We start from the raw sequence: 27794 nt of genomic DNA, 5'->3' as shown, positions 1-27794 counted from the left end.
GGAGTACTGGGCAGTGGACACCCCGGCTGCTCAGCTATTCCAGAACTCATACCTGGCACTGACTAGCACGGGGCAGGAGCCGTTTCTGTTAGTAATTTTTTTAAGTACACGTGGCACGGTGCCATTGGCTGTAGTGGCATCGTCCGGGACTCTTCTTTTGTGATGGCGGGCGTGGCGACCAATGGTTGGCCAGACTGACGTCGCGCCTCGACAGCAGATTCCTTGCTTCCCGATCCGCGCAAAGCGGGCGCCGGGGGGGGGGGTGCGGTGACAAAAAGCAGCCACGCGGTGTCACTGCCGGTGGGGACGCACGAGTGTGGGTCCCACGTGTCGGTCTCCTCCCAGTGGAGAACCGACCCCGGCCACGGAGAGCCTTTCTTGCTTTTGCCGCGGGCCAGATGGGCCTGAAAGGCCCAGATCCAAGGGGAACACGTGGCAGCACCAGGCGTCATCTGGTGACGTCGCCGCCTCCCTCCCCCGTCCAGGTCAAGATTAAAACTCAAAACTCCCGTTGCTTACCGGTTAATTGACCCGCCCATCTAGCTCGTCATCACATGAAACCCAACAAAGCCGCCACGTTGACGTGACCTGTCTGTCACTGACACCTCTGGCCCACCTCTACCTTGGCCCCACCTGTAAGTGTATGGGCTCCGTTGAGATGATAAAGAGATAAACCCCCAAGTATTTATAAGTGGCCATTCAACTGTACCAGTATATAGTAGTATTTATTTTTCTCTAGTCTTCGTCACGATCGATCGATTTACCCGAGAAGAAATAATAAAGCAGTTTACTCCAAGAAAGAAAGGGAAGGGGGAAAAAAGCTTCTCCTCCCTTTCGCTTCCGCATTGCGGCACCAATCGCCTCCACCCACCTCAGGTCTCCTCGCCGCCGCCCCCATCCGCTTCTAGGGTTTCGGTTCCATGCGATCTTGCCGCGGCGGCGGCGGCCGGAAATCCTAGGTGGGAGGACTCTCTCCTCTGAAGTTTGAATCTGAGGTCGTGACCGGAATGGGCAAGGGCGGGCAGGACGAGGGCGGGCGGCGGGACGGATCCGACGCATCCGGGTCGGAGCCGGCCGCCGCGGCCTTCCCGGCGTGGGCGCGCACGCCGGGGGAGTGCCTCGCGGAGCTGGGCGTCGCGGCGGACCGCGGGCTCAGCTCCGAGGAGGCTGCCGCGCGGCTGCAGCGGTACGGGCCCAACGAGCTGGAGCGGCACGCGGCGCCGTCGGTGTGGAAGCTAGTGCTCGAGCAGTTCGACGACACGCTCGTGCGCATCCTCCTCGCCGCGGCCGTGGTGTCGTTCGTGCTCGCGCTCTACGATGGCGCGGAGGGCGGCGAGGTCGGGGCCACCGCCTTCGTGGAGCCTCTCGTCATCTTCCTCATCCTGATAGTGAACGCCGTCGTCGGGGTCTGGCAGGAGAGCAACGCCGAGAAGGCGCTCGAGGCGCTGAAGGAGATCCAGTCCGAGCACGCAACCGTCAAGCGTGACGGCCGGTGGTCCCATGGGCTTCCAGCGCGCGACCTCGTCCCCGGTGACATCGTGGAGCTCCGTGTTGGGGACAAGGTCCCTGCAGACATGCGTGTGCTCCAGCTTATCAGCTCCACCCTCCGCGTTGAGCAGGGCTCCCTCACTGGTGAGACTGCTTCAGTTAACAAAACCAGCCATAAAATCGAGCTGGAGGACACAGACATCCAGGGCAAGGAGTGTATGGTCTTTGCCGGCACTACAATTGTCAACGGCAGCGCTGTCTGTGTCGTGACGGGCACTGGAATGTCCACCGAAATAGGCAAGATCCATGCACAGATCCAGGAAGCATCACAAGAGGAGGATGACACGCCACTGAAAAAGAAGCTCAACGAGTTTGGGGAGGCACTGACGGCCATAATTGGGGTTATCTGCGCCTTGGTTTGGCTTATCAATGTGAAGTATTTCCTCACCTGGGAGTATGTGGATGGGTGGCCCAGGAATTTCAAGTTCTCGTTCGAGAAGTGCACCTATTACTTTGAGATTGCAGTGGCACTGGCTGTTGCAGCCATCCCAGAGGGTCTGCCTGCTGTTATCACCACATGCCTGGCGTTAGGCACGAGGAAGATGGCGCAAAAGAATGCACTTGTGAGGAAGCTGCCAAGTGTTGAGACACTCGGTTGCACCACAGTGATTTGCTCCGATAAGACAGGAACTTTGACCACCAATCAGATGTCAGCAGTGAAACTCGTGGCAATTGGGAGGTGGCCTGATACGCTTAGGTGCTTTAAGGTTGATGGAACCACTTATGATCCAAGCGATGGGAAGATAAATGAATGGCCAAGTTTGAGCATGGATGAAAATCTTCAGATGATTGCCAAGACTGCTGCAGTTTGCAACGATGCAAGTATTGCACACTCTGAGCATCAGTGGGTTGCCACTGGGATGCCCACGGAGGCTGCTTTGAAGGTATGGTTTGGTAGTGCAATGAAATATCTTCTGTATGTTGCTTTGACTAATGATCATATATCCAAAATGTTAGCAGTGATGTGTAACATAATATAAAACAAAGATCAACCCATGATAATTAATTTTTAATCATCTATGTGACTTTTTTTGAAGGGCATACATGTAGAATCCATTCAGTTTCTAGTTGCTTGCAATTGTTGGATTATTTGCACTGTTGAGTGACTCTGTTATGCACATGGCAGGTTTTGGTTGAGAAAATGGGGCTTCCTGGTGGCTATACTCCATCCCTGGATTCATCTGATTTGCTAAGTATGCTGGTTTCTGTGAACTGTAAAAAACTATTTATGAGCATAATTAGTTTTTTTTCAATGAATCTGGAATAATTTGGACTTTTCTGTTGTTGTAAGGGTGCTGTCAATGGTGGAACAATGCTGCTAAGAGAGTAGCCACTTTGGAGTTCGATCGTACTAGAAAATCAATGGGAGTTATTGTAAAAAAGGCAGATTCTGGAAAGAATTTGCTGCTTGTCAAGGTATTCTGAATCATTTATAGAATTTAATTCCATTGTCGAGTTACCAAATTTTCCTTTATCATGAAAGACCTAGCGGGCAATCATATTCTGTTTATTCCTATTTAATTCTTCATAATTCTGGAAACAACAAATTTTTGGATTGTTCTGCTGCAACTGCAGTACATCTTTTTTGTTCTCCTTGAACTATCAGTTTATTAGTTCTTTGTCAATGCTTTCAGTGGCTGTTGCCTCTTGTTCCTTCAGTTAGTTAGGTTTCCCCACTTGGTATAAAATTATGTGTGTGCTTTTCAAATATCATGTGTTATGTTATGGTCATTGCGTTTTGTTTTACCTGTGAATGTATTCATTGTTAGAGTGGAATATTGCAGGGAGCAGTAGAAAATTTGCTAGAAAGGAGTGCCTATATTCAGCTGCTCGATGGATCTGTTGTGCTTCTGGATGAAAGTGCCAAGGCACTCATATTATCGACACTCCGTGAAATGTCTGCTAGTGCATTGCGCTGTTTGGGTTTTGCATACAAGGAGGATTTGGCAGAATTTGCAACCTACGATGGTGAAGAGCATGCCGCTCACAAATATCTACTTGATCCTGCATACTACTCTTCCATAGAGAGTAATTTGATATTCTGTGGTTTTGTTGGTCTAAGGGTGAGAACATTTCTTCATAGATATTCTCGACTTCTCAATAACAAGATGTTTTCTGCTTTTACTAATCTGTGCAACTCTAACAATATGATATTATAGGATCCTCCCCGTGAAGAAGTTCACAAAGCAATTGAAGATTGTAGAGCTGCTGGAATACGCGTTATGGTGATTACTGGTGATAACAAAGAAACAGCAGAGGCAATATGCCGTGAAATTGGAGTTTTTGGTTCTGCTGAAGATATTAGTTCAAAGAGCTTCACAGGGAAGGAATTCATGTCTCTTTCTGATAAAAAGAAACTCTTAAGGCAAACAGCTGGCCTTCTCTTCTCTAGGGCTGAACCAAAACATAAACAGGAGATAGTTAGATTGCTCAAAGAGGATGGTGAGGTGGTTGCGATGACTGGTGATGGAGTGAATGATGCACCAGCACTGAAATTGGCTGATATTGGAGTTGCAATGGGAATTACAGGGACTGAGGTCTTCTTCTTGCTTTGTCATCAAACTGTTCCTTTTTATCTGAGAATATCTTTCTCACATCTTTCTTGATTTGTGTCACTTGTCATACATTTTGAGTGGCACACAACATTAGGCTTCCTGTTCTAATATGATATAGCCATTTTCTTAGACTTCTGATCATAATTTTTATAGTTTAGTGCGCTCTTTCCATTACCAATTTACCATTCCATAATGCCATTTTATTCACTGTTCGCTCCATCACAATTCACTACCCATTTATCTTTCTATGGCTACTTCCCTTTTTGAACATTTGCTAATAGCTGGGAACTACCTAAGATAGTGACTGCACATTTGATTTTCTATTTCCCTTCAATTTTGTCACCTTATTTATTTTTTATTCTTCATAATTTATACTGAATATGTCTTTCGATGTTTTATCCCTTCCCTTTTTTATATGATTATATATGGTTTAAAATAGTCCTGCATAATTTTTTACCACAGAATGCAGGCTATTTATGGTGTGGATAAGATCATGTACTTTGTGAGCTCTAAAATAATGCATGCACTGAGCACATGGGCATGTGACAGACCAAACTTTTAAAGTAGACAGAATTCTATCCAATATGTTTCCTTGTCTTTCTGCCTGGAATCTTATACGACCCGCATATTTCAGTCCTGAAAGCATGTGGTTGATGCCTTAATAGTTCTAAGTAAATGTAATAGATTAGAGTCCTGATCCTGTCATTTTCATTGTAATTTTTGTTAGGTTGCAAAAGAAGCTTCAGATATGGTGCTTGCAGATGATAACTTCAGCACAATAGTCGCAGCAGTTGGTGAAGGGAGGTCCATCTACAACAATATGAAGGCCTTTATAAGGTCAGTCTTTACAGCAATTATGGCTATATTTTTCTTGTTTTTTATCATCTGAAAAGTTAGTAAAAATGTTGTCAGCTCACGTGGGATATGTGTTATCGCAGATATATGATCTCTTCAAACATTGGGGAAGTTGCTTCAATATTTCTAACATCAGCTTTAGGTATCCCTGAAGGCCTCATCCCTGTGCAACTTTTGTGGGTCAATCTTGTTACAGATGGTCCTCCTGCAACGGCATTGGGGTTCAATCCACCTGATAAAGATATCATGAAGAAGCCTCCACGAAGAAGTGATGACTCATTGATCACTCCATGGATCCTGTTCCGTTATATGGTATGTTTTCCTTGGTTTTCTTCTTTTAGATGAGTAATGTTTTCCTTTCTGATTGCACATATTTAATTGTCTATATTTCTATTAAAGTCTATTTATTTCGTATTGCTATTGTTTATTGTGTTCCATGTGGCTTGCCAACAAATAAAATACGCATAAACAATGTATATTTAGCATTTTTATTATAGCACTCTTTTATTTACATGCGGTTCGAATATTAGAAATTTTATGATAACATACTTTAATTTACATATGGTATTAGTGTATCACTGTGTAACTTATGTGAATGCTCGATCCAACAAAAAATGGGATGAGCATCATCAAACATAATGGATGCTCTTACTGTTCCGTAGCATAGAATTACTTTTATGTTCACCACTAAGAAAATAAACTTGGTTCAAGCCTTCCAGCTTTTAAGCAAACTACTTGAAAATTTATCAAGTCATAGCTTATACTTATGTGACCTAATGTTGGTCTAACTGATCTAGTGAAGTAGTCATCAACTACTGAAGAAAAGAAGGCATGGCTTGGTTCTCGTTAGCATAAACAAATTATGTGCATGGAGCATCATGATTAATGAATAGCCATCAAAAAGTCTTGTGGTTGTTAGTTATGAACTCGTGTCAGTGCTAGGACCTTGCCATACTCCTAACATAGTGTACTTATTTGAAATTCTTGTGTGTAGGTTATTGGGATGTATGTTGGGATTGCCACAGTTGGAGTCTTCATCATTTGGTACACACATGGCTCTTTCCTAGGAATTGACCTGGCTGGTGATGGTCACTCTCTTGTCTCATACTCCCAGCTCTCAAACTGGGGCCAATGCTCCTCATGGGAGGGTTTCAAGGTGTCACCATTCACAGCAGGTGCGCACACATTCAACTTTGATGCGAACCCATGCGATTACTTCCAAGGCGGCAAAATTAAAGCGACAACCCTCTCTTTGTCTGTCTTGGTGGCCATTGAGATGTTCAACTCGCTGAATGCTCTGTCTGAGGATGGTAGCCTTCTGAGCATGCCTCCGTGGGTTAACCCTTGGCTTCTTCTGGCAATGTCGGTTTCATTTGGGCTGCATTTCCTGATCCTCTACGTGCCTTTCCTTGCCCAAGTCTTTGGTATTGTACCCCTAAGCTTCAACGAATGGCTTTTGGTGATAGCAGTGGCCTTCCCAGTGGTTCTGATTGACGAGGTTCTTAAATTTGTTGGGCGGTGCTTGACAGCACGTGCCAGAAAACAATTGGGGAAGCGTAAGGAAGAGTAGATGCTAGTGGTAAGTATTTAGATTTCTTAGTTCTGTCACGAGGAACCGGCACCTGATGTAGAACAAACATTATTTTTTCTCGAGTTCCAAAAGCTCTCGTTCTTTGCTGAGAGAATGCAACATGACTATGCACCGAAGTTAGGTACTCTATAGAACTCATAATCAGGCAGAGATACAAACCGCATTTATTCATTGTAACTGAGATTGTTATTTGTGAATGTGCTGGAGACACAGCATGTTTGCCTGCTCAGCTGCTATAATCTTGCATTTTTTATATTCATGTGATGATTATAATGTCTCCTGTAGGGACTAGGGAATGACACCGGTTGCTCTGCATTCAGATGTCAGACAAGGTTTTGCTCATTTTGGCTGTAGTTGATAATCTACAGTTTATGGAGAACTGGCTCCGTATATCACATTGATGAGTGTGATGTCGCATTCTGAACTGTGGTTTACTATATCGTTGTGCCTTCATACAGTTTGCTGTATCTTCTACATGGAAAATGTACATTGTTCTGCTGAAATTTACATGCATGTAAGATCAAAATTGAGATATACTAGAATATTTTTTGCTTCAATCCTTCATCTACCCTCTTCCTCGCTCTTGATCATCCTTGAGAATACTCTCTTCATGGACATGCCGTCGAGGTCCCCCAGGCTAGCGCTCATGGTGGAGGCGTCTGTCACGACGCTCGAGATCGACGAGCTGCGCTGGACCTGGGATGCAACCCCGAAGCTGCTGTCCGAGCTGTCCGGCGATGCTACCTGCAGCTGCAGCTGCAGCGCGTACTCGAGGCACCAGAGCACGTCGCCCATGGTCGGCCTCTCCACGCCGTACTCCGCGAGGCACTTCTCGGCGGTGTCGGCGAACTTCTTGAGCGAGTCCGGCCGTATCGTGGCGGCGATGCTCTGGTCGACGATCTGGTCGAGCTCGCCGTCCCTCAGCCGCTGCGTCGCCCACTCCGCCAGGTTCACCATCTCCCTCGGCAGCGTGGGGTCGATGACGGCGCGGGCGCAGAGCACCTCGAGCAGGACGACGCCGAAGGAGTAGACGTCGGACTTCTCCGTCAGCATCTGCCGCCGGAAGTACTCCGGGTCGAGGTACCCGAAGCTGCCCTTGACGGCGGTGCTGACGTGCGTCTTGTCCAGCTCCGGCCCGGTCTTGGACAGCCCGAAGTCGGCGACCTTGGCCATGAACCCGCCGTCGAGGAGGATGTTCGCCGACTTGACGTCCCGGTGGATGATCGCCTTGGCGGAGCCGGTGTGCAGGTAGTGCAGCCCCCTCGCCGCCCCGATGCACGCCTCCAGCCTCTGCTTCCACGGCAGCGGCGGCAGGTCGGAGCCGTAGAGGTGGCTCCGGAGCGTGCCCCTCGCCATGTACTCGTACACCAGGATCATCTCGCCGCGCTCGTCGCAGTAGCCGATGAGCGAGACGAGGTGGCGGTGGCGCAGCTGGGACAGCAGCTCGATCTCCGTGCGGAACTCGTTGATCCCCTGCTGCGACAGCCGGTTCCCGCGCTTCACGGCCACCTGCGTGCCGTCGCGCAGCGTGCCCCTGTACACCTTCCCGAACCCGCCCACGCCGATCACCATGCCCTCCTCGAACCCGCCCGTCGCCTCCCGCAGCGCCGCGAAGTGGAACCGGTACCCGACGCTGGCGGCGGCGTCGCAGTTCTGCCCGAGCGTCACGACGTTGACGCTGCTCTTGCCGAAGCTGGTGCGGGAGCGGCCTCCTAGCGCGCTCGCCGATAACGGCTTCCAGGTGTTCGACGGCTGCTTCACCGGCTTCTTCTTCCTCCGCAGCACCCTGACGGCGACGAACCCGAGAGCCATCGCCAGCGTCGCCCCGCCCACGGCCGACCCGGCGATGATCCCGGTCTTGATCTTTGAACCGCGCGGCGACGTGGCGCCGCCGTCGCTGGAGCCGGTGCTCCCGATCATCCTCATGATCTCGAGGCCGTTCAGGAAGCCGCCAGGCAACGAGTTGGCCGCCGTCGAGGATCCAATGCTCACCGTGATCCTACCCTTCGCCGCATCCTTCCCGGCCAGGACGAAGTCCTTGTACAGCGGCGTTGCCAGAAGGTTGAACGTATCGCCGGAAGACTCGTAGTCCTGGAGCACCAGCCATGGGCCGACGTAGACGTTGAACGCCAACCCGAGCGTCGCCTTGCTGACGATGTCGCAGAAGTGGAGCCGGATCAGGTACCCAGACCCGGCCGGTGCGTCGAACTGCCACGTCAGGTTGAACTGCGCCTGCGCGTTGCTGACCATCGCCTCCGTCGTGTTCAGCTCGGTAGCCGTGGCGTACACCGCCGCCGGCGCCGTCAGCGAGGTCGCCGAGCCGTCTTTGTACGTTATCATCGACGGCGGCACCTGCTTGTGCGCCGAGAAGTTGCTCTCGACCTGGAAGCTCTGGTCCGGCAGCCATGTCCTCCATAGCGTGTCGTTGTTCGGCGTGACCTTGGGTTCTCCCATGTTGATCCGGTGCACCGTCTCCAGCGCCTGCGTCGACAGCCCGGTGTAATGTGTCGGCGGGCTCACCATACTCGCCGTGTCGGCGATGAGCTCATCGGGATGTGACACCACCTCGATGGCGTTGACGAACGCCAGCTTGCCCGTCGGCGTGAACGTGATCGACAGCGCGCGGCCGGCGACGTTCACGGAGAACTCCCTGACCACGGCCGTGCCGTTCTTGGGGGTGTACCCGTCGACGAACACCACGCCCTGCACGGACACCCTGAACGCCGCGTCCGCGGCGAGGTCGTACGACTGGTACCGGAAGGGGAAGAAGCGGAGGCGGACGAAGTGCCGCCCAGGCTTGACCCCGAGCGTGTAGGTGGCCGGCGCCGTGAACACGCGCGCCGATTGGTACAGCTCTGGCGCGTCGTCTCCGGCGGCGCCGGTGACCTGGCTCGCCGACGTGTTGGCCGCGACGCTCTGGGGCGCCGTCAGCACCGAGGCGGGTAAACCAGCATCCCCGACGAACGTCCGGCCACCGACGGCGGTGTTCCCGGACGTGCCGCAGAGGAAGAGGTAATTGTCCACCGGGGTATACGCGCCAACGGCAGCGAATAACACCGTGACAACAACGACGAGCTGCACGAGCATCTCAAGAGCGGTTGCCATGGCGCAACAACTCCGGCCGCCTGAGCATGGGAGACAATCTCTAGCTCAGAAAAACCTGCAGCTTGACGACGACGGTGTGAAACAAAAGGGAAGGGCAAGGCAACTGCTACCAGCAGGAGACTGAGCCTGTGCCTGGTTAGATTAGGGACGGAGACGACAATACTCGAGTTTTGTAGCCTTTGCAACGGTGAAAGGGCTCGCAGGATATGTGATTACAATTATTTTTATTTTTCTATTGTCGAGTACTACATCTTTTCTTTTATTTGAAACGGTTGATTTTTAAATTTATGTTTGATATTATCTTATTTAATATATATAATTATTGATGATTTTGTTATACTCTTTAATTTATTACTGAGAAACTTTAAGCATGATAATTTTGCATATTTACATAAAGTTTTTAAATAAGACGAATAATTAAACATAAATATAAAAATCAACAACATCAAATAAAACAACCAGAATGGAGTATTTGATTAGCAGGGAACCCAAAAGTGTCATTTTCTTTTGATCCTAGGTAGACCGGTAAGTTGGGAATGAGATATTTTTTAGGACCTTTAAATCCTGTCATTTCCCTGGTTTACAGGTTGCACGACAGAATCTTAGCTTATTTGATTCGGTAGCTTTGCTCCATGATCGATATATAATTCTGAAGAAAAGTTAATTAGTAACCCTTTTTCTAATACTGGTATTGAAGAAAGAGACGGAGAAAATACAAAAACATGGTCCGGTTTTTGTGGGTACAGTTGATCGTTATCCTTGACTCTACTGCTCTGCTACTTGAAGAACTCTGTTCACAAGTACTAGTACTGTATTATTCTTCGCTGCGTGCAGGCAAGCCGTTTTCAACATGGGCATATTGGGAGGTGAAAAACAATGGGCAAAGAGAAGAATCCAGAACAATTAGACCTTTCCCTTTTGTCGAGAAAATCCTCTTATGCTCGAACAAAATAAAGGCGATTATGATAGCTCGGGCCGTAGTGCTCCGCTTTCTTTCTCTCTCCCGTTGTCGTCGCGTCGCAGAGCGGCCGGGAAGAAGAGGCGGAGGAAGAGGCCCCCAACGACCAGGGTTAATTGGCACGCAACCGGCCCCGGGGCAGCCGTCGTTTTCGCACCACCGTCGTGCGTGCCACTGCGGGATCATTTCCTGACCAGCCGGTGCACACACGTCTGGGCCAGAAGCAGCGAACACCACGAGCTAGCATGCCCTACGATGTTTTGGTCTCATCCCGTTATTTTTTCCCACACTGTCGCATACGGCATGCGTTCGCTTTTCAGGACCAAATTGGCAAATCTGCCATGGAAATCTCAAAGTGGAGATACTATGATCGTCGCGTCAGATGACTGAACAAGCCATCCGCTGCTGCGGCTGCACCGAAGGATAAACGCGCGCGCGCGCATGATTGGCCCCGTGTGATGCTAACGCACAAAAAAAAAGAAAGACAATTCGCGATGTCCATACGCGTCGCGTGGGCGAGCGCGGGTTGACCGGTGGCGGCGAGGCCGGGGGGTGCCGCTTCAGGTGGTGGGAGACGGCTGGAGCTAGCGCGCGGTGGCGTAGCGTGATGGCGCGGTGGAGAGAGGTGGAGGAAAGCGACCCGCGCTACGCGCCTATAGCTACTACGCGCGGGGATGGATCTCTCTCTCTGCGTCGCCGGGGGCGAGACGGGAACGGGACGAGGCGGGGAGAGCAGCTGCGTCAGCGTGCATCGCATGCATACCAGGGCACGATTGCGGATGATGGTGTCGCGATCGCCTTCTTTTGACTTGACCCGCGCGGCTGCCTTCTGTTTTCCGGGATGCGTGCGTATGCTCCTGTTTAGCTGTGATCACGTACGCACGTACCTTTTATTTGTTTTTTCTCCTTTTCTGTTTGGGTGTGGGTGATCGAGTCAATGGGGCGATTGGGGTGAGGAATTATCGTCGCATCGGCGTCGGGCCGTGGGAATGTGGCATATGCAAGTCGCTGGTTTATACTTTGGACACGGTAAAACCAGAATTGGCAGTGTGTCAAGGGCGGCACTGGCGCACTGTCTCCGTTTTCTGGCCCACCTCTTCCCAATGAGTATTTTTCTCATCCTTAAAATATACTAGAGATATCACTGTTTTCTATGTAAAATTTGGTACCTTTTAATATGTAAGATATCGAGAGTTATTAAATTTTACATAAAAAATAGGACTGTCTAGTTGACAGCCGGCTGAATTTTTTTGCAATTTCAACTGGATCTTGAGCCATACGATGAAGACGCGTGTCGTCATCTAGATGCCCCCTCTCTACGATGAACCGCGTGCGTAGCGTGTATTTGTTTTGTCGTTGTCTCCACTATTGTGCTTGTCATTTCGGCTGTTCATTCTGTTAGTGGATTTTGCTAGTGGGTCTTTTTGGGCTTTTGCTTCACCTTTAGTTCTAAAAAGGATAAACCACATAAGAAATAGCAATAAAGCCCAACAAACACATATGTGCTGTCATATGTAAAACTAAGCTGATGGGGCATCCTCTTGCCACGCTGTATTGCCATGTGTTCAAAAACCAGTCAAACCAGCCCCTGACACTGCCTTAGGTGGTTAATTAACTGGTTTTAATAGTTGAGGGTGCATTATGTTTGGTTTTCGACTTTGGAGTGTTAAACAGACGACCGCCATCCTTTAGGGGGTAATCCATACTTTTTTCTTGATATAATCGTATTAGTAGAATTCAGACAAAAATAACAAAACTTAAGCTAGTTAATATTGCATAACTTAAGCTAGTTACTTCCACAATTAACACTTCTGAAAAAATAACAAAACTATTTCTCTGCACTGTTTCAAACAAAACTAAATAGCATTGGATTAGCTGCGCTTTGCTAAAACATAGCCCTACACTTTTCGTCATCATCAATTAGTGGGTATATCAGGTTTCTTCGAGCCTACAACAGTGGTGAATTGTTGATTCTACAATAATTAGAGCTGGTAAATTCAAGCATCAGCTAACAAGACATCATGTATGTTTAGTAACCGATGAAACTACAAAATTCACAAAACTAGGCATTTCTAGTAGCTTACAAAACTAGACATGATTAGTAGCTGACGAAACTACAAAATTTACAAAACTAGGCATTTCTAGTAGCGGTTTGTTTTGAGGTTTTCTGACAAAACTAAATTAACAAAACTAATACCTATCGCCATAAATTTGATAACAAAACTCCAAACAACAAAAAATAACAAAACTATCCAACTAGCAGCAAAGACACAAAGCAGGAATACTTACAAAAATAACAAAATCGGGCCCATGTAACTAAGTTCTAACAAAACTTGGTGCTACAGATCACAAAACTAACAAAACTATTTTCATTTCTGAAAAAAAGACAAACCAAAGAAACTGGTAAGATTGGTAGTTGAAAAACATTTATAAAAAACTTGGGTTAGTTGATATTATCATATTACTAGAATTTGGGAAGAGTGTGGAGATCCAAGTCGCCGTTGCTAGTAATGTGGAAACACGTGTTTTCTCTGTTTTGGGCTGTGTACACAAGCATTGATCACAAGGCCCACGTAAAAGGCTACATGAATCTTTGGGATTTTTGAATGGTCACAAATTTGGCTGAGAAAACCAAAAAAAAAGCGGGCTGTATGGTAGCAATTCCCTAAAAATAGTGATATTTTCTGATACCTTCTCAAAGATGATAAAATTGCTCCTTCCCAAGAGTACCCGTCATGGAGCGCGGGCACACACACCACTGACACCAATACGGAACGGTGGGGGCCCGTAGTTTGAAGGGAAGACGACGCGCGCTGCGCACCACCACACGGCAGGATATGTTGGAGCAGTGGCCCGCGGCCGTCGACCACCGCGCGCCACAGCTTGCAGACGCGACAGAAAAAATGTTATGTGTGACAATGTTAGCGAGCGCCTCATCGGTCAGGCACAGGCAGAGCCATCCCAGTCTACATGTCTGTCGCGCGGACTTGATGTAGACTTGGCTACATTATTTCTGTACCCTCTATAAATAAACTAGTATTAGATATTACTTTTATAGTATATACACTAATAATTTACATATAAATTTAATATCATTTATCTATCATCATGTTTTGGATATCGTATAAAAAATTATGTCTTATACAAGATAGGTTTTGCTTTTATTTTTTCATTTAATCACTTGTCACATCAGATTTTATCATATATAATAACCTATTTAACTTTATAAAAACAATGTTATTTAACTTTATAAAAACAATGTTAGTTATTATATTGTGAATGTAGTCGGCGCGAGCGGTACCGTGGTGGTCGTGGTACCATAGTATTCGGACGCATTGCCACTTGGACATCGGAGAGCTTGAGACGTACGGATGAGCTAGACGAGCGTCAGGTTTAGGGCCATACGGCCATTTGTCAAACTGCAAAAGCTCTGTGTTGGGCTAGGCGACCAAACTACGGCGCGGGCGTTCGTGACGTTCTCATCCCGGAGCTCAAGCCGGACCAGAAACCGCGCACCGCGGACACACCACGGCAGCGTTTCCCCTCAAAATCCCGAGAAATTCGAGCCAGCCCGCAAGAGGAAACGGGTGTGCGGGCGCATTCGTCGGCGTCTGCTGCAGTTTCCAATCAAAACTCCATCTTTTCCCAGCACGTACCCAATTGTGTATTTCTTTTTGAAAAAAAAATCTGAAAACAATTATTTTAGAAATATATATTGATCAATTTATAAGCTTATTTGTAATTATTTAGTTAATCATATATTAATCCGTTGCTTCATTTTAGGTGCAGAGAACAATTCCAGTACTATGAGTTACCAAGTTAAATAAAATCTAGAACCGTGCAAGAAATAATTGCACAATTCAAATGGCAAACTAATCCATAAAAAACATTAGATGATCAAATGTATAAGCAATTCGAATTACTCATACAAATTTTTTTGTTAGACTTAGATCATTCTCTCTTACAAGATACAACAGTATCACGGATAAACATAATAAAAAACAGCTCAAAAGTCAAAACAATGGTAGTGTATAAAATCGCCGATAAAGAGCATCAAGAACAACTTAAAAGGATGATGGAGCATAAATCAAAGCGATAAGTATTTGTTATGTTGATACTCACGGCCTTGATATTTGTATGGTAAGAGCAAATGAATAGAGGAGTTAGCTACTAGCTCCACAATTTCTCTACATCATCAAAAGCTAGCTTGTAGTTAACTTATATCAACATGCTTATCCATATTTTTTTCACTTATGCTTATGAAATAAGCTAAAATTTAACTTTTCAATCTCAAATTTAAAATTGATTTTAATGTTTTTGATCGTAGTTTTTTTTTCATCATTGGCTTCTAAATTATAGTTTATCACAAATTATTTTTTATTTATAAATACGTCACTTCGCTTATTGGTGAAATGTGGAATTATGGTAGCTTGGTAATAGTTTATGTTGCTCTTTTAAACCATGGCCGACAATTCTATAATTAATTATGTTGCTCTTTATTTAGTCATCTATTCATATTAATTATATGAAAGCCATGGGATATCCACGAGGCATACCCATCCAGGCACGGACACGAACATCGAGTTCTACCCTCCAACCCTATCGGGCATAAATCGGATGGACGAAGTTGGGGCATCTGATGGACATAAATTTGTTCTACACTTGCCTGACCCAACCCATTATCACCCCTGGCTGAGCAACGTGGCCAGGCTTCATGGCGGGAGGTGGCCGAGGGTGTTGGCGAGCGCGTCGTCGAGCAGCGCCATCCCCGTCTCCATCGCCGCCGCCCCCGCAGGCCGCAGCACGTCAACGCTCCGCGGCAGCTCGCAGCCGGGCGGGCTGTGGGGCGCACGCAGTAGACATGGGCTGGGGCTAGTAATTTGCCAACCATAAAGAGGCTGGAAATGCTTTGTGTTGGGCCAAAACCGGGGCACCGCGGCCCACGGCCCACACCCACCGCCCAAACATGGTGCCACCAAATCGCCGAGAAGTTCGTGTAGCAAATCGCAAGGGGAACGGGCGGGCGCGTTCGTCGGCCGCGCGCAGGGAGGGGGGGGGGGGGGGGGGGGGGGGTCGCGCGAATGCGTTCCCCGCATCGGCGCCGCGCGTCTCCTCCCTCCCCCATCCCCAACCCGCGCGCGTTCCCCTCCCCGACCAGGCGCTCTCCGATTTTGCTGCGAAGGGGGGAGGAGGCGGAGGCCCGATCGACCGCGGGAGGTAGGTGGATAGCTAGCTCGCTCGCTCGCGTCTGCGCGCGATGTCGTGGCTCCGCAACGCGGTGCACCGCGCGGTGGAGGCGAGCGGCGGCCCTAGCTCCCTCCTCACCCGCACCGTCCGCACCTCCCTCCACACCGTTGTCCACCACGCGGTCCACGCCGGACAGGCCGTCGCCGGTGGCGCCAGGCTCATCAACGACCGCATCGTACGTGCGACCCGATCTGCTTAGTTACTACGTACGCGCCCCCGCGACGTCGCGTCGTCGTCTCGTGGTTTTTCGTTGCGGTTTGATTGATTCCGGCGTTTGTTTCTTCGGGTAGGGGAGCCGGAGCTACAAGAGCATGAGGCTGACCGCCAAGAGGCTGGAGGACTCGGCGCTGTCCTACAAAGGGGTGGAGCGGGTGCAGCTGCTGCGCCGGTGGCTCCTCGCGCTCAAGGAGACCCAGCGCGCGGCCGCGGCGGCGAAGGAGCCACAGCACGCGGCCGATCCCGATCAAGCACTACCCGTGTTGGTGAGCATACGCATATCTGATCTAGCTTTCCAAGTTTTTTCTAAAAAAAACTGCGTTCCGTGATCGGTTGGGCACGGGCTGGTGCGTATTGCAGGACCTGTATATGGATTACGAGACCGCGGCCGAGCCGATGAACTTTATCCATGTCTTCCTATACAGCCAAGCGCTTGAATGCATCGTCTTGTCTATGGTACGCTGTATCTGCGAAATTCGACTTTGCGAACGCCTGCTTTTGCTATTATTTAAGCGCCTAATGATTTGAAACAATTATCTGGATCAGATTCTGGAAGTCCCAACGGAAGAAGAAGTTTCCCTTCTCTCAGAGATTTTTGGGCAAGTTCTTCAGCCATTTCTGTCCAATTACTCGTTCTATTTGAGTATTTTTCAAAAAAAAAATTGGTGGCTTCGGAACGTGGAGGATCTTGAAACTTCCACTGATATACTACTGTGATCTGTGGATTGCTGCTTGCAGAATGTGTCTTTATGGAGGAAAAGATGTCCACAATGCAATTCTTAATAGCATACAGGAGTTGGCAAAGTTATTTTCAAGTTACCATGACGAAGTTTTGGTATATACTTCTTGTTTCCTTCCTCTCGATATTAAACCATAGACTGGAATTAAAAACTCTTAACAAAATTAGTCTAACTGTATACCTCTTAGTTTAAGAAACTCTTCTTAGCTCATCCACTTGGTCCATGACTTGATCTTTGGAACCTTTGATGATTAAATTAGATTAGATGCCCGAAAAAAGGCATAAAATTTATCATTATGAACGTGTACTTGTGTGCTTTTCCTTCCCAGGCAAAACGTGGTGAGCTGCTTCAGTTTGCTCAATGTGCAATCTCAGGGTTAAAAAAAAATGCTGACATTGCAAGGTTAGCTCTTTCTTTTGAGGAAACAGGATGGTTTGTTTGGGTAATTTACGGTTGCATGTGTACTTTACATGCTCCAAAACTTCTGTTCCTTCTTCATTCCAGATTAGATGATGAAATCGTGCAGCTACAACAACGGATAAATGGAATGGACGCTCTTCAATACAATTCGACCAGTAGGCGTAGCAAAGCATCTCAAACAATAGCAGAGGTGACTTTACAAGATTGAGTGTGTAAATATTGTTTTCATTTAAGAAAAATACAAAAGCTACCTTTAGTTATGCTATATGATTTGCTGACCTATAAAGCAAGAGAAACGCAGAAAAACATATCCTCATCTTTTCGCTTCTGCTTCTGCTTATGCTTAGAAGCCAAAATTTAAATTTTCAACTTTAAATTTAGAACTGATTTTGGGGTTTTTTCATCATAGTTTATTTTTCAGCCTTGACTTTTAGATCACTAAGAACATGTATATAGAAGTTTTATTCATGAATTATTCTCCATTTGCAAAAATGTTGTTTGTCTTTTTTCCTGAAAAAGCCAAACGATCACCCCTATGTTGTTTGATCCAAATATAAGGTTGACATGTTTCTTCTGTTAGACTGGTGGCTAATGAAAGACTATATCAATGCTCTAATTAATAATTTTATATCCTCTACTATTTCAAAAATTAGAGAATGAATACTATGAAACTGTTCTCTGTGCAGATGCATAATATTTTTATATTGTTTCTATTCTGACATCTACGCGCAAATGCACATCCACTCTTTGGTTTATGCTAAAACAACAGATGAGTCTGTGTGAGTATGACTTACTAAAAAAGTTACTGTCCGTTGTCCTCCATGGAGGAGAAAGACAAGCGATCACATGTTAACTGCATTATACTTTCAAACAAATGCATAGAAATATTTATTTATATGCCTGAAAGTTTTTATCATCCGGCCTATCATACTTTTTCGTTACTAATTACTCCCTCCATCCCAAAATGTAAGCATTTTTAGGATTCAAATTTTGTACCATGATATAAGTATTATTGCACTGATTCCCATGATTTCAATCATTCCAATGATTATAGAGCTAATCAGATGCTTAGGAAGAAATCTAATCAATTCAAAATTTAAAAATTGACTACTGAAGTGACTAAAACATAATCTTTTGATATCTCCTTAACCTATGGTAACTAACCTAGAAATTCTTATATTTTATAATGGAGGTAGTATTTGAAAATGGATTCAGCAGTGTATTTCAACATTATGATGCTATTTGCAGGGTTTCAGAACTGCAATTAATGAGGTTCACTTGTGCTCTAGAATGGAAGAACTTGTACTGATGAAGAAATCGATACACCATGGCAACTCATACGAGACTTATTTTGAGAAGGTATGAAATTTACAATTTCTATATTAATCTGATTGTGTTATTGTTCTGGATCGTTCTTCATTCTGGAATTCAGATTCAGGACAACAAAAATAACAACAACAACAACAGTTAACTTATCTCCTTGTCACCAACATGTTTACTGCCTCAATGTCCATTTCATAAAACTTTGCAGGTTGATAAATTGAAGGTTTTGTCAGAATCACTTGCAAATTCAGCTGCAAAAGCGGAAAGGCGAATTATGGAGAATAGGTTTCTGTCTTAAGCATGATGTATTTATTGCATTTACTTTTAGCAACTTAGGGCACGTATAGTGGCGATTATTAGCTAACTCTTTCCATTGCCACGTGAGCAAATATGATGATATGAAGTAAAGAAGAAAGGAGCAAAGAGAAAAATGATTGTTATACATGACAATACCTTAGAGTCATCTCTTGATATATTTTAAGGAATTTTTTTTGCATGCGGTAGCTTAAAAAGAAAGAAGAGTAATAAAAAAAATGTGTTGTGTTAATGATGGAACCATACTTAACTCTATCTTTATACATACGCTTTTAACACGAGTTAGTATTACTGATGTGGATGAGGAAAGAGTCAATCTAAGCTTTACATTTGAACATGCCCTTAGCACGTAGTTATTTCCAAAATGTGAGTGTAGTCAAGGTAATTTTGTGCAGCAAAGTTGGTATAACTTGAAGTGATGTAAATTTTAGGTAGAACAATTATATGCATATTGTACCTTTTCATTTCATAACTGCCTTTTATTGCCACCAGATGATTGAAATGGCCCTTTCTGCTTTGATGTGAATTTTGTGTCTTATGTTCTGCAATGTAGGCTACAAAAGGAAGAATCTCTTATCTTCCGAGTTACCAAAACAAATGAAGTTAGTGGAACTGAAAAGGTAACCTCTTTGCTATGAGCTTGTGAATTATCACTTAAACTACTGTGGTACCTGCATACATCTGCATATATTGCATTGAAAGCAATAAATAACTTTACATATTTTTTCTGAAGCACAGAGAAGACCATCTTAACTTCATCTATATCATGTCCATCTAACCATTTTTTAGAGATTTTTTATCAACCTTGAAAAAAGTATCTTGAGGTACTACATTTTTTAGCGTAAAAGTTTAGTAACTTGAGGTAAAATGTACCTTAAAATAACAGAATTTTACACTAAAATTTTTTGTACCTCAAGATACTTTTTAAGAATGGTAAAAAAACATTTTTTAAGGATAAGACATAACTGGACATCTGAATTGCTCTAACATTTTTCTTCAATAGTCTTAGTCATATGGATTGGCTTTAGTTTCTGAGTTATGTTTTCCTTTAAAGGAACTAGTGGCTGAGATCTCTGGGCTTGAGCACCAAAAGGATCAACTTGAGGCCGAACTAAAGAAAGTATGACGATCCATTCTCTCTCTTTTTTATAGAGCTAAAGTTCCCAACCCAATCTTTTGATTTATTTCGCGCAAAATTGTGTGGGGAATCCTCTAGTTTCCTTAAAAGGAAGGAGTTCCTCCATTTGTTAAAGAAATAAGCGCTACAAAACAACCTAGAGATGCATTGCAGGAGCAGTATCATCAACGAATTGTGCCACAGATATTAAAAAAAACTAAAGGAACACCAACCAAACCACCACAAAAGGTACGAATATGGTTTTTTGTGTCATTATAAAGTCTGGGTATAGTTCTCATTCTCTGATGCTTGGTGGTGATGGTCAATGTATGAGAACTGGGAAGATATCCAGGAGAAACACTCAGGATGCAGAACTGCAGATATAGGCTTCAAATTAATTGTTAATTTATGGTCTTAGTTGTACCACATAGGCCGCGTTCGGCCACCGCTATAAATTAACTAAGTCTCCCTTGTTTTCCACGCGCACGCTTCCCGAACTGCTCAAACGGTGTATTTTTTGCAAAAAATTTCTATAGGAAAGTTGTTTTAAAAAATCATATTAATATATTTTATATTTTTCTAATAATTAATAATTAATTAATCATATACTAATCTATTACTATGTTTTCCGTGCCGGCGGCATAAGTTAACTTATGCCCCCCTCCCGAGCACAGCCATAAATGTAATTATTGTCCAGAATCGCAGACATAATAAACAAAGACAGGTAATGTTTCTTTTAATTTCATAGCTGATTCAAAAACATAAAACTTTTAACAGGTTTGTAATATAAATTTTACATTTTCATTTCAAAATTACCTAGAGCATTTGCCGAATTAGTTACCATTATCAATTAGGTTTTTACTGTTATGTAGAATTTATTATCCCTTGAGACTTATTTGTAAGAGTAATTCTGAAACTCAGATTACAGGTAAATACTAAACTGAAGGCGGCCTTCATGAAGCTTAAAAAAACTAGAGAGGAGAGAGACCAATTCGATGAAGCCAGCAATCAGATTGTGCTACACTTGAAAGCAAAGGTTTGATAACCTTTTCTTTTTTAGTTTCTAGAAATAGAAAGCTTCATTGCAAGCTAGCCTTTCACTTCAGTGCTTTCTGCCATATTCCACCTCTAGGAGGAAGAACTATCAAGATCTATTGCTTCCTGCAAAGTTGAGTCAAGCACTGTCAGTGCGTGGATCAACTTTTTAGAAGATACATGGAAGTTGCAGTCTTTTTATGAAGAACTAAGTCAAAAACAGGCCAAGTATGTAGGCTCTTTTAGAGAAGCGCTGTGTGATTTCTCGATGAAAATATCATTAATACTCACGCAAAATTTTGATGTATGAAGATTTGCTGATATATGTTGCTCTTTTAAACTTTTCTTTATCGCAGTGATGAACTGGATAGGTGTGCAACTTGCTTTGCAAAATTGATTAATCATCATGTTGATACACGAGTGGTACTTCATTTGACTATTATCACAGTGCTATTGAGTATAGCCAATTGTTTTTTTTTTCTCAATTCGTTGTTTTCCGTTGTTTTCTAGGAAGAGCTGAGCACTTGCATTGATCGTATAAAGACCTTTGTTGATAACTTGAAAATATTTGACGACAGGTATAACTCTTATTTGCTAGTTTAGACTACTTGCGCTGTTGCACATGAAGTTTTCTTGATGCTGATTCTTCTAACTGAATCACCAGATCAGTATCAGCGGAAGACGGAAGCAATGGTTCGTCCAAGCAATCAAATCCACGTAAATACCTTGAGGAAGAATATCTGGAAGCTGAGAAAAAGGTATCTCAAGTCTTTCTGGGTACTGCTTGCTACAAATAGAGATACTCGCTGAGGAGAACAAGCTGGGACCAGAAGCTGGTTCCAAAAGGTTTCGGGTGACATTTATGATTACCCTCTGTTCTATTTCAGGTTGTAGCAGCATTCAGTTTGATTGATAACATCAGAACAATATATTTTTTCAATCAAGAGCATCAAGCCAGGTAGTTCTTCTTCAAACTATTAGGAGAGTTTTTACGATCCCTAAGAAGGTACTGACAGTTACCACGCGGGATCCATATTTTGACTGTTAATCTGTGATAACTCTTGGTAACTCTACTGCTTGCATCTTCTCAATGATAGTAAAAAGCTCGACTATTAGATCCTTCTGGTGGGCTACTTTGCAGTCAAAAAAAAAAACACTAAAGCCATTCCTTCGGTTTTTGCAGGAGAGACGACCCTGATGTCAAAAAACTATTTGCCAACATAGACAAGCTGCGGGTCGAGTTTGAATCGGTTCCACGGCCAGTGCTACAGATCGAGATCAAAGCGAAAGAAGAGAGAACAAAACAATCTCGTTCAAGCTTGCAGGCCGCTGGCTCACCGAGAAACGCAGGGCACGAGTCCCAAATCCCAGCCCAGCTCAGGACACGTCTGCCATCAGAGTCCGACTCAGAACTGGCCAGATTTGACCCAGAGTACAAGGAGTACTCGGGTGACGACATAAGTGGGTGGGAGTTTGATGATCTTGAGGACGAGGCAGAGGTAACACCAGGCTTCCAGGACTCCAGTGACATGCATAGGCAGCAAATTGGACTCACAGATCCAGAATAGTTCATGCACGTAGAATCTCACTAGCCTAAGATGTGGAGAGCACATAGGTGCACAAAACTGTACATTGTATGTAGTCTTCGTTTTCGGTACAGAGAAGCGTTTGCTTCATCTTGTGGACGTTGTTGTGTTGTCTTCCTGCACATATGTCGGACATTGGTAGAAGAGCCGTTTACGATTTGTGATGCGTCAACCTCGCTGTATTGAGTATTTGACCATGCGTGCACGTACGTACAAAATTTGCTGGGGTGTATGGGTATCCTGACCTGGTAAAGTCAACTTCCCCCCTCTTTTGTTCGTCTGCGTCTTCCCTCTTTTTTAGCCTTTATTCTTTTCTCCTGCTTTACTTGACAGCAGAAAGATCAAAGACGCTAAAAGAAATGGGAGAAAAACAAAAGAAGCTCTCAACCCTTTCTCTGCACAAAGGTGTTGCCCTACCTTTCTCACCCTATATATTTTTTATGTTTTCAATTCAAAAATGCTCTTATGTACAAATTGAATTGCTAGACAATTATTTTATCTCAAAAACTGAGTATTTATTACATTCATTGAAATTTCTGTGTTCTGACCATTTACAGCAACAAGGGGGAAGAAAATATGGGAAAGTACTGTCACAGTTGTACTAGTAGTAACAGCGGAGGTATCATCTTAAAGCATCTCCAATAGAAGTCCTATACATGTCCAAAAACCAAATATTAGCATTATGACTAAAAACGTTTCTCCATCAGCTGTTCAAAATAACTTCTAATTTTTTAGCATTCCCAAATAACATCATTTCTTGAACCAAATTTTGGTCTCACGCTGGAACTCCCAAACCAAGAAAACACACCAAATTTTTCACTGGCACTACTTTTTTTACCCTGTCACCCTTCAAGAAACGCACCAAACTTTTCACTGGACACTATTTTTTTACCCTGTCATCTTTTCAACAAATTGCTTCCTCCTGCATCTGTTGCCACCGGCGCCCCCTCCATCCATCGCCAACGTGCATGTGGGCTTGTACTGGTGGCTAGCTTAAGATGCACATCTAAATATTTCATGCTAAGATATTTCTATTCAGTATGATATCGGGCTAAGTTGTATTATTGCAAAGATTGTTAATGATTATCAGACACACTAAAACTACCAGGTAACTCGTCAAACTGATACGGAAATTACGTCCTACGTGGCCAACTAACAGATTTTAGGAACCAATTTTAGAAGAATTGTTAGAGTTGGTAGATATTTTTTGGGCCAATTGTTTTTTTGGAAGATCCACCCTAGATTATTGGAGGTTAATTTTTAGTCATTTGTTGGAGATGCTCTTATCTCCCCCACCACTACCCCCTCCTCCCGAAGCATATCATTCTTTTGATCAGTATTTGTTTACATCTTACCACTCATAAGAGCATCTTCAAGAGAATGCTAATATTTTGTTACTCAAAAATTTGTATTGGATTCATCTAAAAAATATTAGGCATAAAAATTACACACAACTCCAACAGAAGTCTAAAAATGAATAACTTGTATTAGGAACACATACTTTTGCCCCAAATTTAGAATACAATTGATGTAATTTTAGGCATGAGTAAATATTAGTCATACATTTGGTAACCTGTTGGAGATACATCTTCTAGTCTAATTTCTAAAATTTGTTTATAGAGATCAATTTTAAACATCTCTTGGAGATGCTCTCACACCTCCGATATAATTACATGAATCTAGTCACTGTCTGGTTTGTGGTTTGTGATTCATATTAACAAGTACGGCATCTACACACCACCACCACCTCAGTACATGGCACATCAGTACAACAACTACACACATCCAAAATTCCAAACCCACCAAGAGAGAGAGCACCCAGCACTGAGTGATGAGTGAGCGAGCGAGCGAGTGAGGGGTGTTTGTTTCTAGAGCTAAAGTTTAGTCCCTAATCATATCAGATGTTTGGATATTTATTATAAATAGTAAATGTAGTTTATTAATGAAACCTATTTATAATCTTGGGCTAATTCATGAGACGAATCTAATGAGTCTAATTAATCTATGATTAGTCTATGTGATGCTATAGTTAATATTTGCTAATTATGGATTAATTAGACTCAAAAAATTCGTCTCGTGGATTAGCTCTTATTTATGAAATTAGTTTTTTTATTAGTCTATGTTTAATACTTTAAATTAGTGTCCAAATATTCAATGTGACATAGGGCTAAAAAGTTTAGTCACATCTAAACAACCCGAGTGAGCACAAGACAAACCCTGGAATCAATCAGCCTCCAAGACAAGGGGGTCCAAGCTGCCACCCCATCCCAATTCTGTTTTCTTGGATCCCTCCCTGCCACTGCCATTGCTGCCACTGCCATTGCCTTGCCCATAAAAGTTTTTCAAACACTCCTGCCCAGCCACTGCCCCCGTCACCTCCTTAACTCCTCTCCTCCTTCCCCCGTTTGGCCATCTTGGCCGGACGATCGGAGCAAGCCCTGCTTCCACTCGATGTGCCCAAGAGCGACGGCGCAGCACGGGGGCGCTGCAATGGCGAGAGCAGCTGCTGCTCAGTGCTTTGTGGAGGAGGAGTATATCGACCTGGATCTCAGTTCTTGCCGGGGGCTCGAGTTCCGGGTGTGCCGGAGCGCGGCGGCGCCCTGCGGGGATGAGACGCTCTGCAGGGGAAGGCTGCACAGGGCCGTGCCGAGGTCGGGGGCCAAGCAGCAGCAGGAAGCTGATGCGGGCGGAGGCGGCTGTGGCGGCGGTGGCAGGAGGAGCACCGCGACGGTTGCGCCGTGGCAGCAGCCGCATGGTGGTGGTGCGGGGGTGCGTAATGCGCATCCGGCGAGGCTGCAGCAACCGGATGGCGCCACCGGCCGGCGCAAGAAGGCCGCCGGGACCGTGCACGCGAAGCTGCAGGCGTCGCGGGCCTTCTTCCGGTCCCTGTTCGCGAGGACCTCGTGCTCCGACGAGCAATGCCACGGCGTCGGCGTCCGGGCCACCAGGAGCAGGACGGCCACGTCGCCTGTCGGAATCAAGAACGGCGGAGCTGCCGGGGCCGCCAAGCCGGCGCCGTTTGGCCAAATCAGGAGCAGCTACGGCAGCTGCAGCGGCAGGGCGGCGGCGCCGACCACCCTGAGGAGCAGCATTGAGCAGGAGAAGCTCATGGACGAGGAGGAGCACGCGGCCAGCGTCCGCCAACGGAAGTCCTTCTCCGGCGTGATCAAGTGGCGTCCAGCGCCGCCGCCGCCGCCGTCGGAACCGACGGCCGCATCATCGAGGCCGCGGCCGCCGCCATCCTCGACGTCGAGGAGGAGCTCAGCCTGCGACCCGCCGCTGAAGAGATGCAGCAGCGCCCGGTCCGAGTCGGAGGGGCTCATCCAGGGCGCCATCGCCTACTGCAAGCGCTCGCAGCAGCAGCTCGTGCTCGCCCGGAAGAGCGTCAGCGACGCCGCCCTCTGCTCCCTGCAATTCCAAACTCAGCTCTAGTACCGTAGCCTACTCCTCCCTCCCTCCCTTCCTCCTACGTGTGCATGCTAGCTAAATTATAGACGGCTCCCAAAATGATCACGACCACGATGACAATAATGTGAAGTGCTTCTTTCTTTCCTAATTTCTCTCATCTCTCGCTGCCCACGCCCATGTTTTTCTTCACAGAAGAGAGAGGAAGAACAAGATCCATCCAGCAGCAAACAAAACTCTCATCAATCCCCGTAAAAACCGGGGAGTTCTGCAGCGTCCTCCGAGCAAAGAACGGCGCACATTTTTCTCGTCAGCATGGGCCGCTGCCGCCGGCTCAGAATTTGTTCTGACCAACTGCCGCTCGCTCATTCAGTGCGATAGTAAATAGCGCCATTAAACCCCCAAGCCTGAAAAACGCAGCGCTGCAGCAGCAGCGACTAGCTTGCTACTAGTCGCTACCCACGAGCCCACCACTAGCCACGCCTTTCGGTAACAGAGCACAAAAAGAGAGAGCGAGAGCAAAAAAGGAAGCGAGAAAACGCGCGCGATCTCCGTCATCGCCGCGCGCGATGCCGCGGATCGGTCGATGGATTGGCGAGGCGAGAGTAGGGGTCCCCCCATCAAAGGCCAGAAAGGCGCGGGAGGGTGGAGAGAAGCGGAGGCAACCACCCGCACTCGCGCTCGTCGATGGATCGGTCATGGCGGCAACGGCAAGCAGCAGCTAGTGCTACCCACCACCTCGTCTCGCCGGTTTGGTGGGGGCAGGAGGAGAGGCACATGACATGGCCGCCAGTTTTGGTCTTACATTATCGCCGGCAATTAACGTTGTGCACGACGAACGGAGGCAGTACGTTGTGCTCATCCTTAAATTCTTTGACCCCTCCCCACCACTCGTGAAGACCCTTGCCTTGATTGGGGGTGTGGCCGGGTTGATGCCATGCCGAACAATTTCTGCAACCGAACGAACGGTCTTATCAAGCCAAAACCTTTTTGGAGATCTACTGCTACTGCTACTACCTGCAGCTTGAGTGGCACAAAGGAATCGCCATGCCCATGCGTGCCAGCCAGAGCCAAGGCAGAAATTTTCTCGCTTTAGACGGCGAGGAAGAAAGCGTCTTTTACTACATGTGCAACTTGTTTTGGCGGGCTCGGCTCTGTGTGTTCTCTCCAGGCGATGGCTACGCGCCCTACTCGAGTGGGAGCTCAAAGGCACACGATCGAATTGAGAAAGATAGAGAGGGAATGAAAAGAAAATTCGGCAAAAAGGCCTTTACTTAGCCTACCTAGCTCGCCCATGCATGTGCTGAGATGTGAAGAACACAGCTAGGTAGCGAGTGCATGGTGCGGTTACACCTGTGGGAACAGTAGCAGTAGCTAGCGCTATCATGACGACTTTTGGTTTTAGGGTGAAAGATAACAGCTTTGGGTCGTTGGGGATGTGGGAGTGTGTGTTCATGCAAACCGTTCGACACCGGAGCAGTGGTGGGCCTTAAAAAAAACTAAAGTTGGGTATTCAAAATAGAAAGGAGTCAAAGAAAATTACAACCAAAAACCTAATATTTGGTTCTAAAGTAATACTGTTATAATATGTACTACCTCTATTTCATATTGTAAGACTTTCTAGCTTTGTCTAAATTCATCAATTGATGAATATATATAATTTATATATTAGAATCCATAAGAATTTAGGCAAGACAAAAAGTCTTACATTGTGAAACGGAGGGAGTAGCACATATACACACAATTAACCATAATTTCGTACTATTCATATAACTAGC

The 27794-nt window shown here is 45.7% G+C and overlaps 4 protein-coding genes across 7 annotated transcripts; 3 read left to right on the top strand and 1 right to left on the bottom strand.

The window, feature by feature from the left end:
* Nucleotides 1-805: 805 nt before the first annotated feature.
* On the top strand, nt 806-6780 carry LOC102709914 (calcium-transporting ATPase 4, endoplasmic reticulum-type-like). The gene is made up of 8 exons (XM_006651197.3): nt 806-2432; nt 2675-2741; nt 2840-2964; nt 3333-3611; nt 3708-4085; nt 4831-4940; nt 5042-5270; nt 5953-6780. Exons 1-8 carry the CDS (start codon nt 1008-1010, stop codon nt 6526-6528), a joined length of 3189 nt encoding a protein of 1062 aa, XP_006651260.3. The 5' UTR covers nt 806-1007; the 3' UTR covers nt 6529-6780.
* A 216-nt stretch (nt 6781-6996) lies between these two features.
* Nucleotides 6997-9838, bottom strand: LOC102709634 (receptor-like protein kinase HERK 1). Its single transcript, XM_040521896.1, has one exon. The coding sequence runs from the start codon at nt 9652-9654 to the stop codon at nt 7111-7113; it is 2544 nt and encodes an 847-aa protein (XP_040377830.1). The 5' UTR covers nt 9655-9838; the 3' UTR covers nt 6997-7110.
* Nucleotides 9839-15744: 5906 nt separating this feature from the next.
* On the top strand, nt 15745-23263 carry LOC102709353 (protein MLP1-like). Of its 4 annotated transcripts, none has more exons than XR_001549988.2 (20): nt 15746-16034; nt 16150-16341; nt 16436-16531; nt 16622-16674; nt 16814-16910; nt 17144-17217; nt 17320-17425; nt 18484-18594; nt 18767-18843; nt 19427-19493; nt 19928-19993; nt 20919-21026; nt 21123-21253; nt 21382-21448; nt 21536-21603; nt 21690-21783; nt 21913-21983; nt 22209-22859; nt 22948-23016; nt 23169-23263. XR_001549988.2 is itself a non-coding variant. In XM_006651195.3 (18 exons), the coding sequence occupies exons 1-18, from the start codon at nt 15870-15872 to the stop codon at nt 22591-22593; spliced, it is 2028 nt and encodes a 675-aa protein (XP_006651258.2). In that variant the 5' UTR covers nt 15746-15869; the 3' UTR covers nt 22594-22890. The 4 variants fall into 4 exon arrangements, 2 of the variants coding, with proteins under 2 accessions (XP_040378663.1, XP_006651258.2); XR_001549989.2 differs by having other exon boundaries at nt 22945-23016; XM_006651195.3 differs by lacking the exons at nt 22948-23016; nt 23169-23263 and having other exon boundaries at nt 22209-22890.
* A 1673-nt stretch (nt 23264-24936) lies between these two features.
* LOC102722097 lies at nt 24937-26121 on the top strand. Its single transcript, XM_040522652.1, has one exon. The coding sequence runs from the start codon at nt 25063-25065 to the stop codon at nt 26041-26043; it is 981 nt and encodes a 326-aa protein (XP_040378586.1). The 5' UTR covers nt 24937-25062; the 3' UTR covers nt 26044-26121.
* Nucleotides 26122-27794: the final 1673 nt, after the last annotated feature.

The sequence above is a fragment of the Oryza brachyantha genome, chromosome 3 (genome assembly GCF_000231095.2).
Source record: "Oryza brachyantha chromosome 3, ObraRS2, whole genome shotgun sequence".
NCBI classification, from domain to species: domain Eukaryota; kingdom Viridiplantae; phylum Streptophyta; class Magnoliopsida; order Poales; family Poaceae; genus Oryza; species Oryza brachyantha.
Note: the sequence above shows the minus strand (reverse complement) of the source record. Positions and strands in the feature narration are given on the sequence as shown.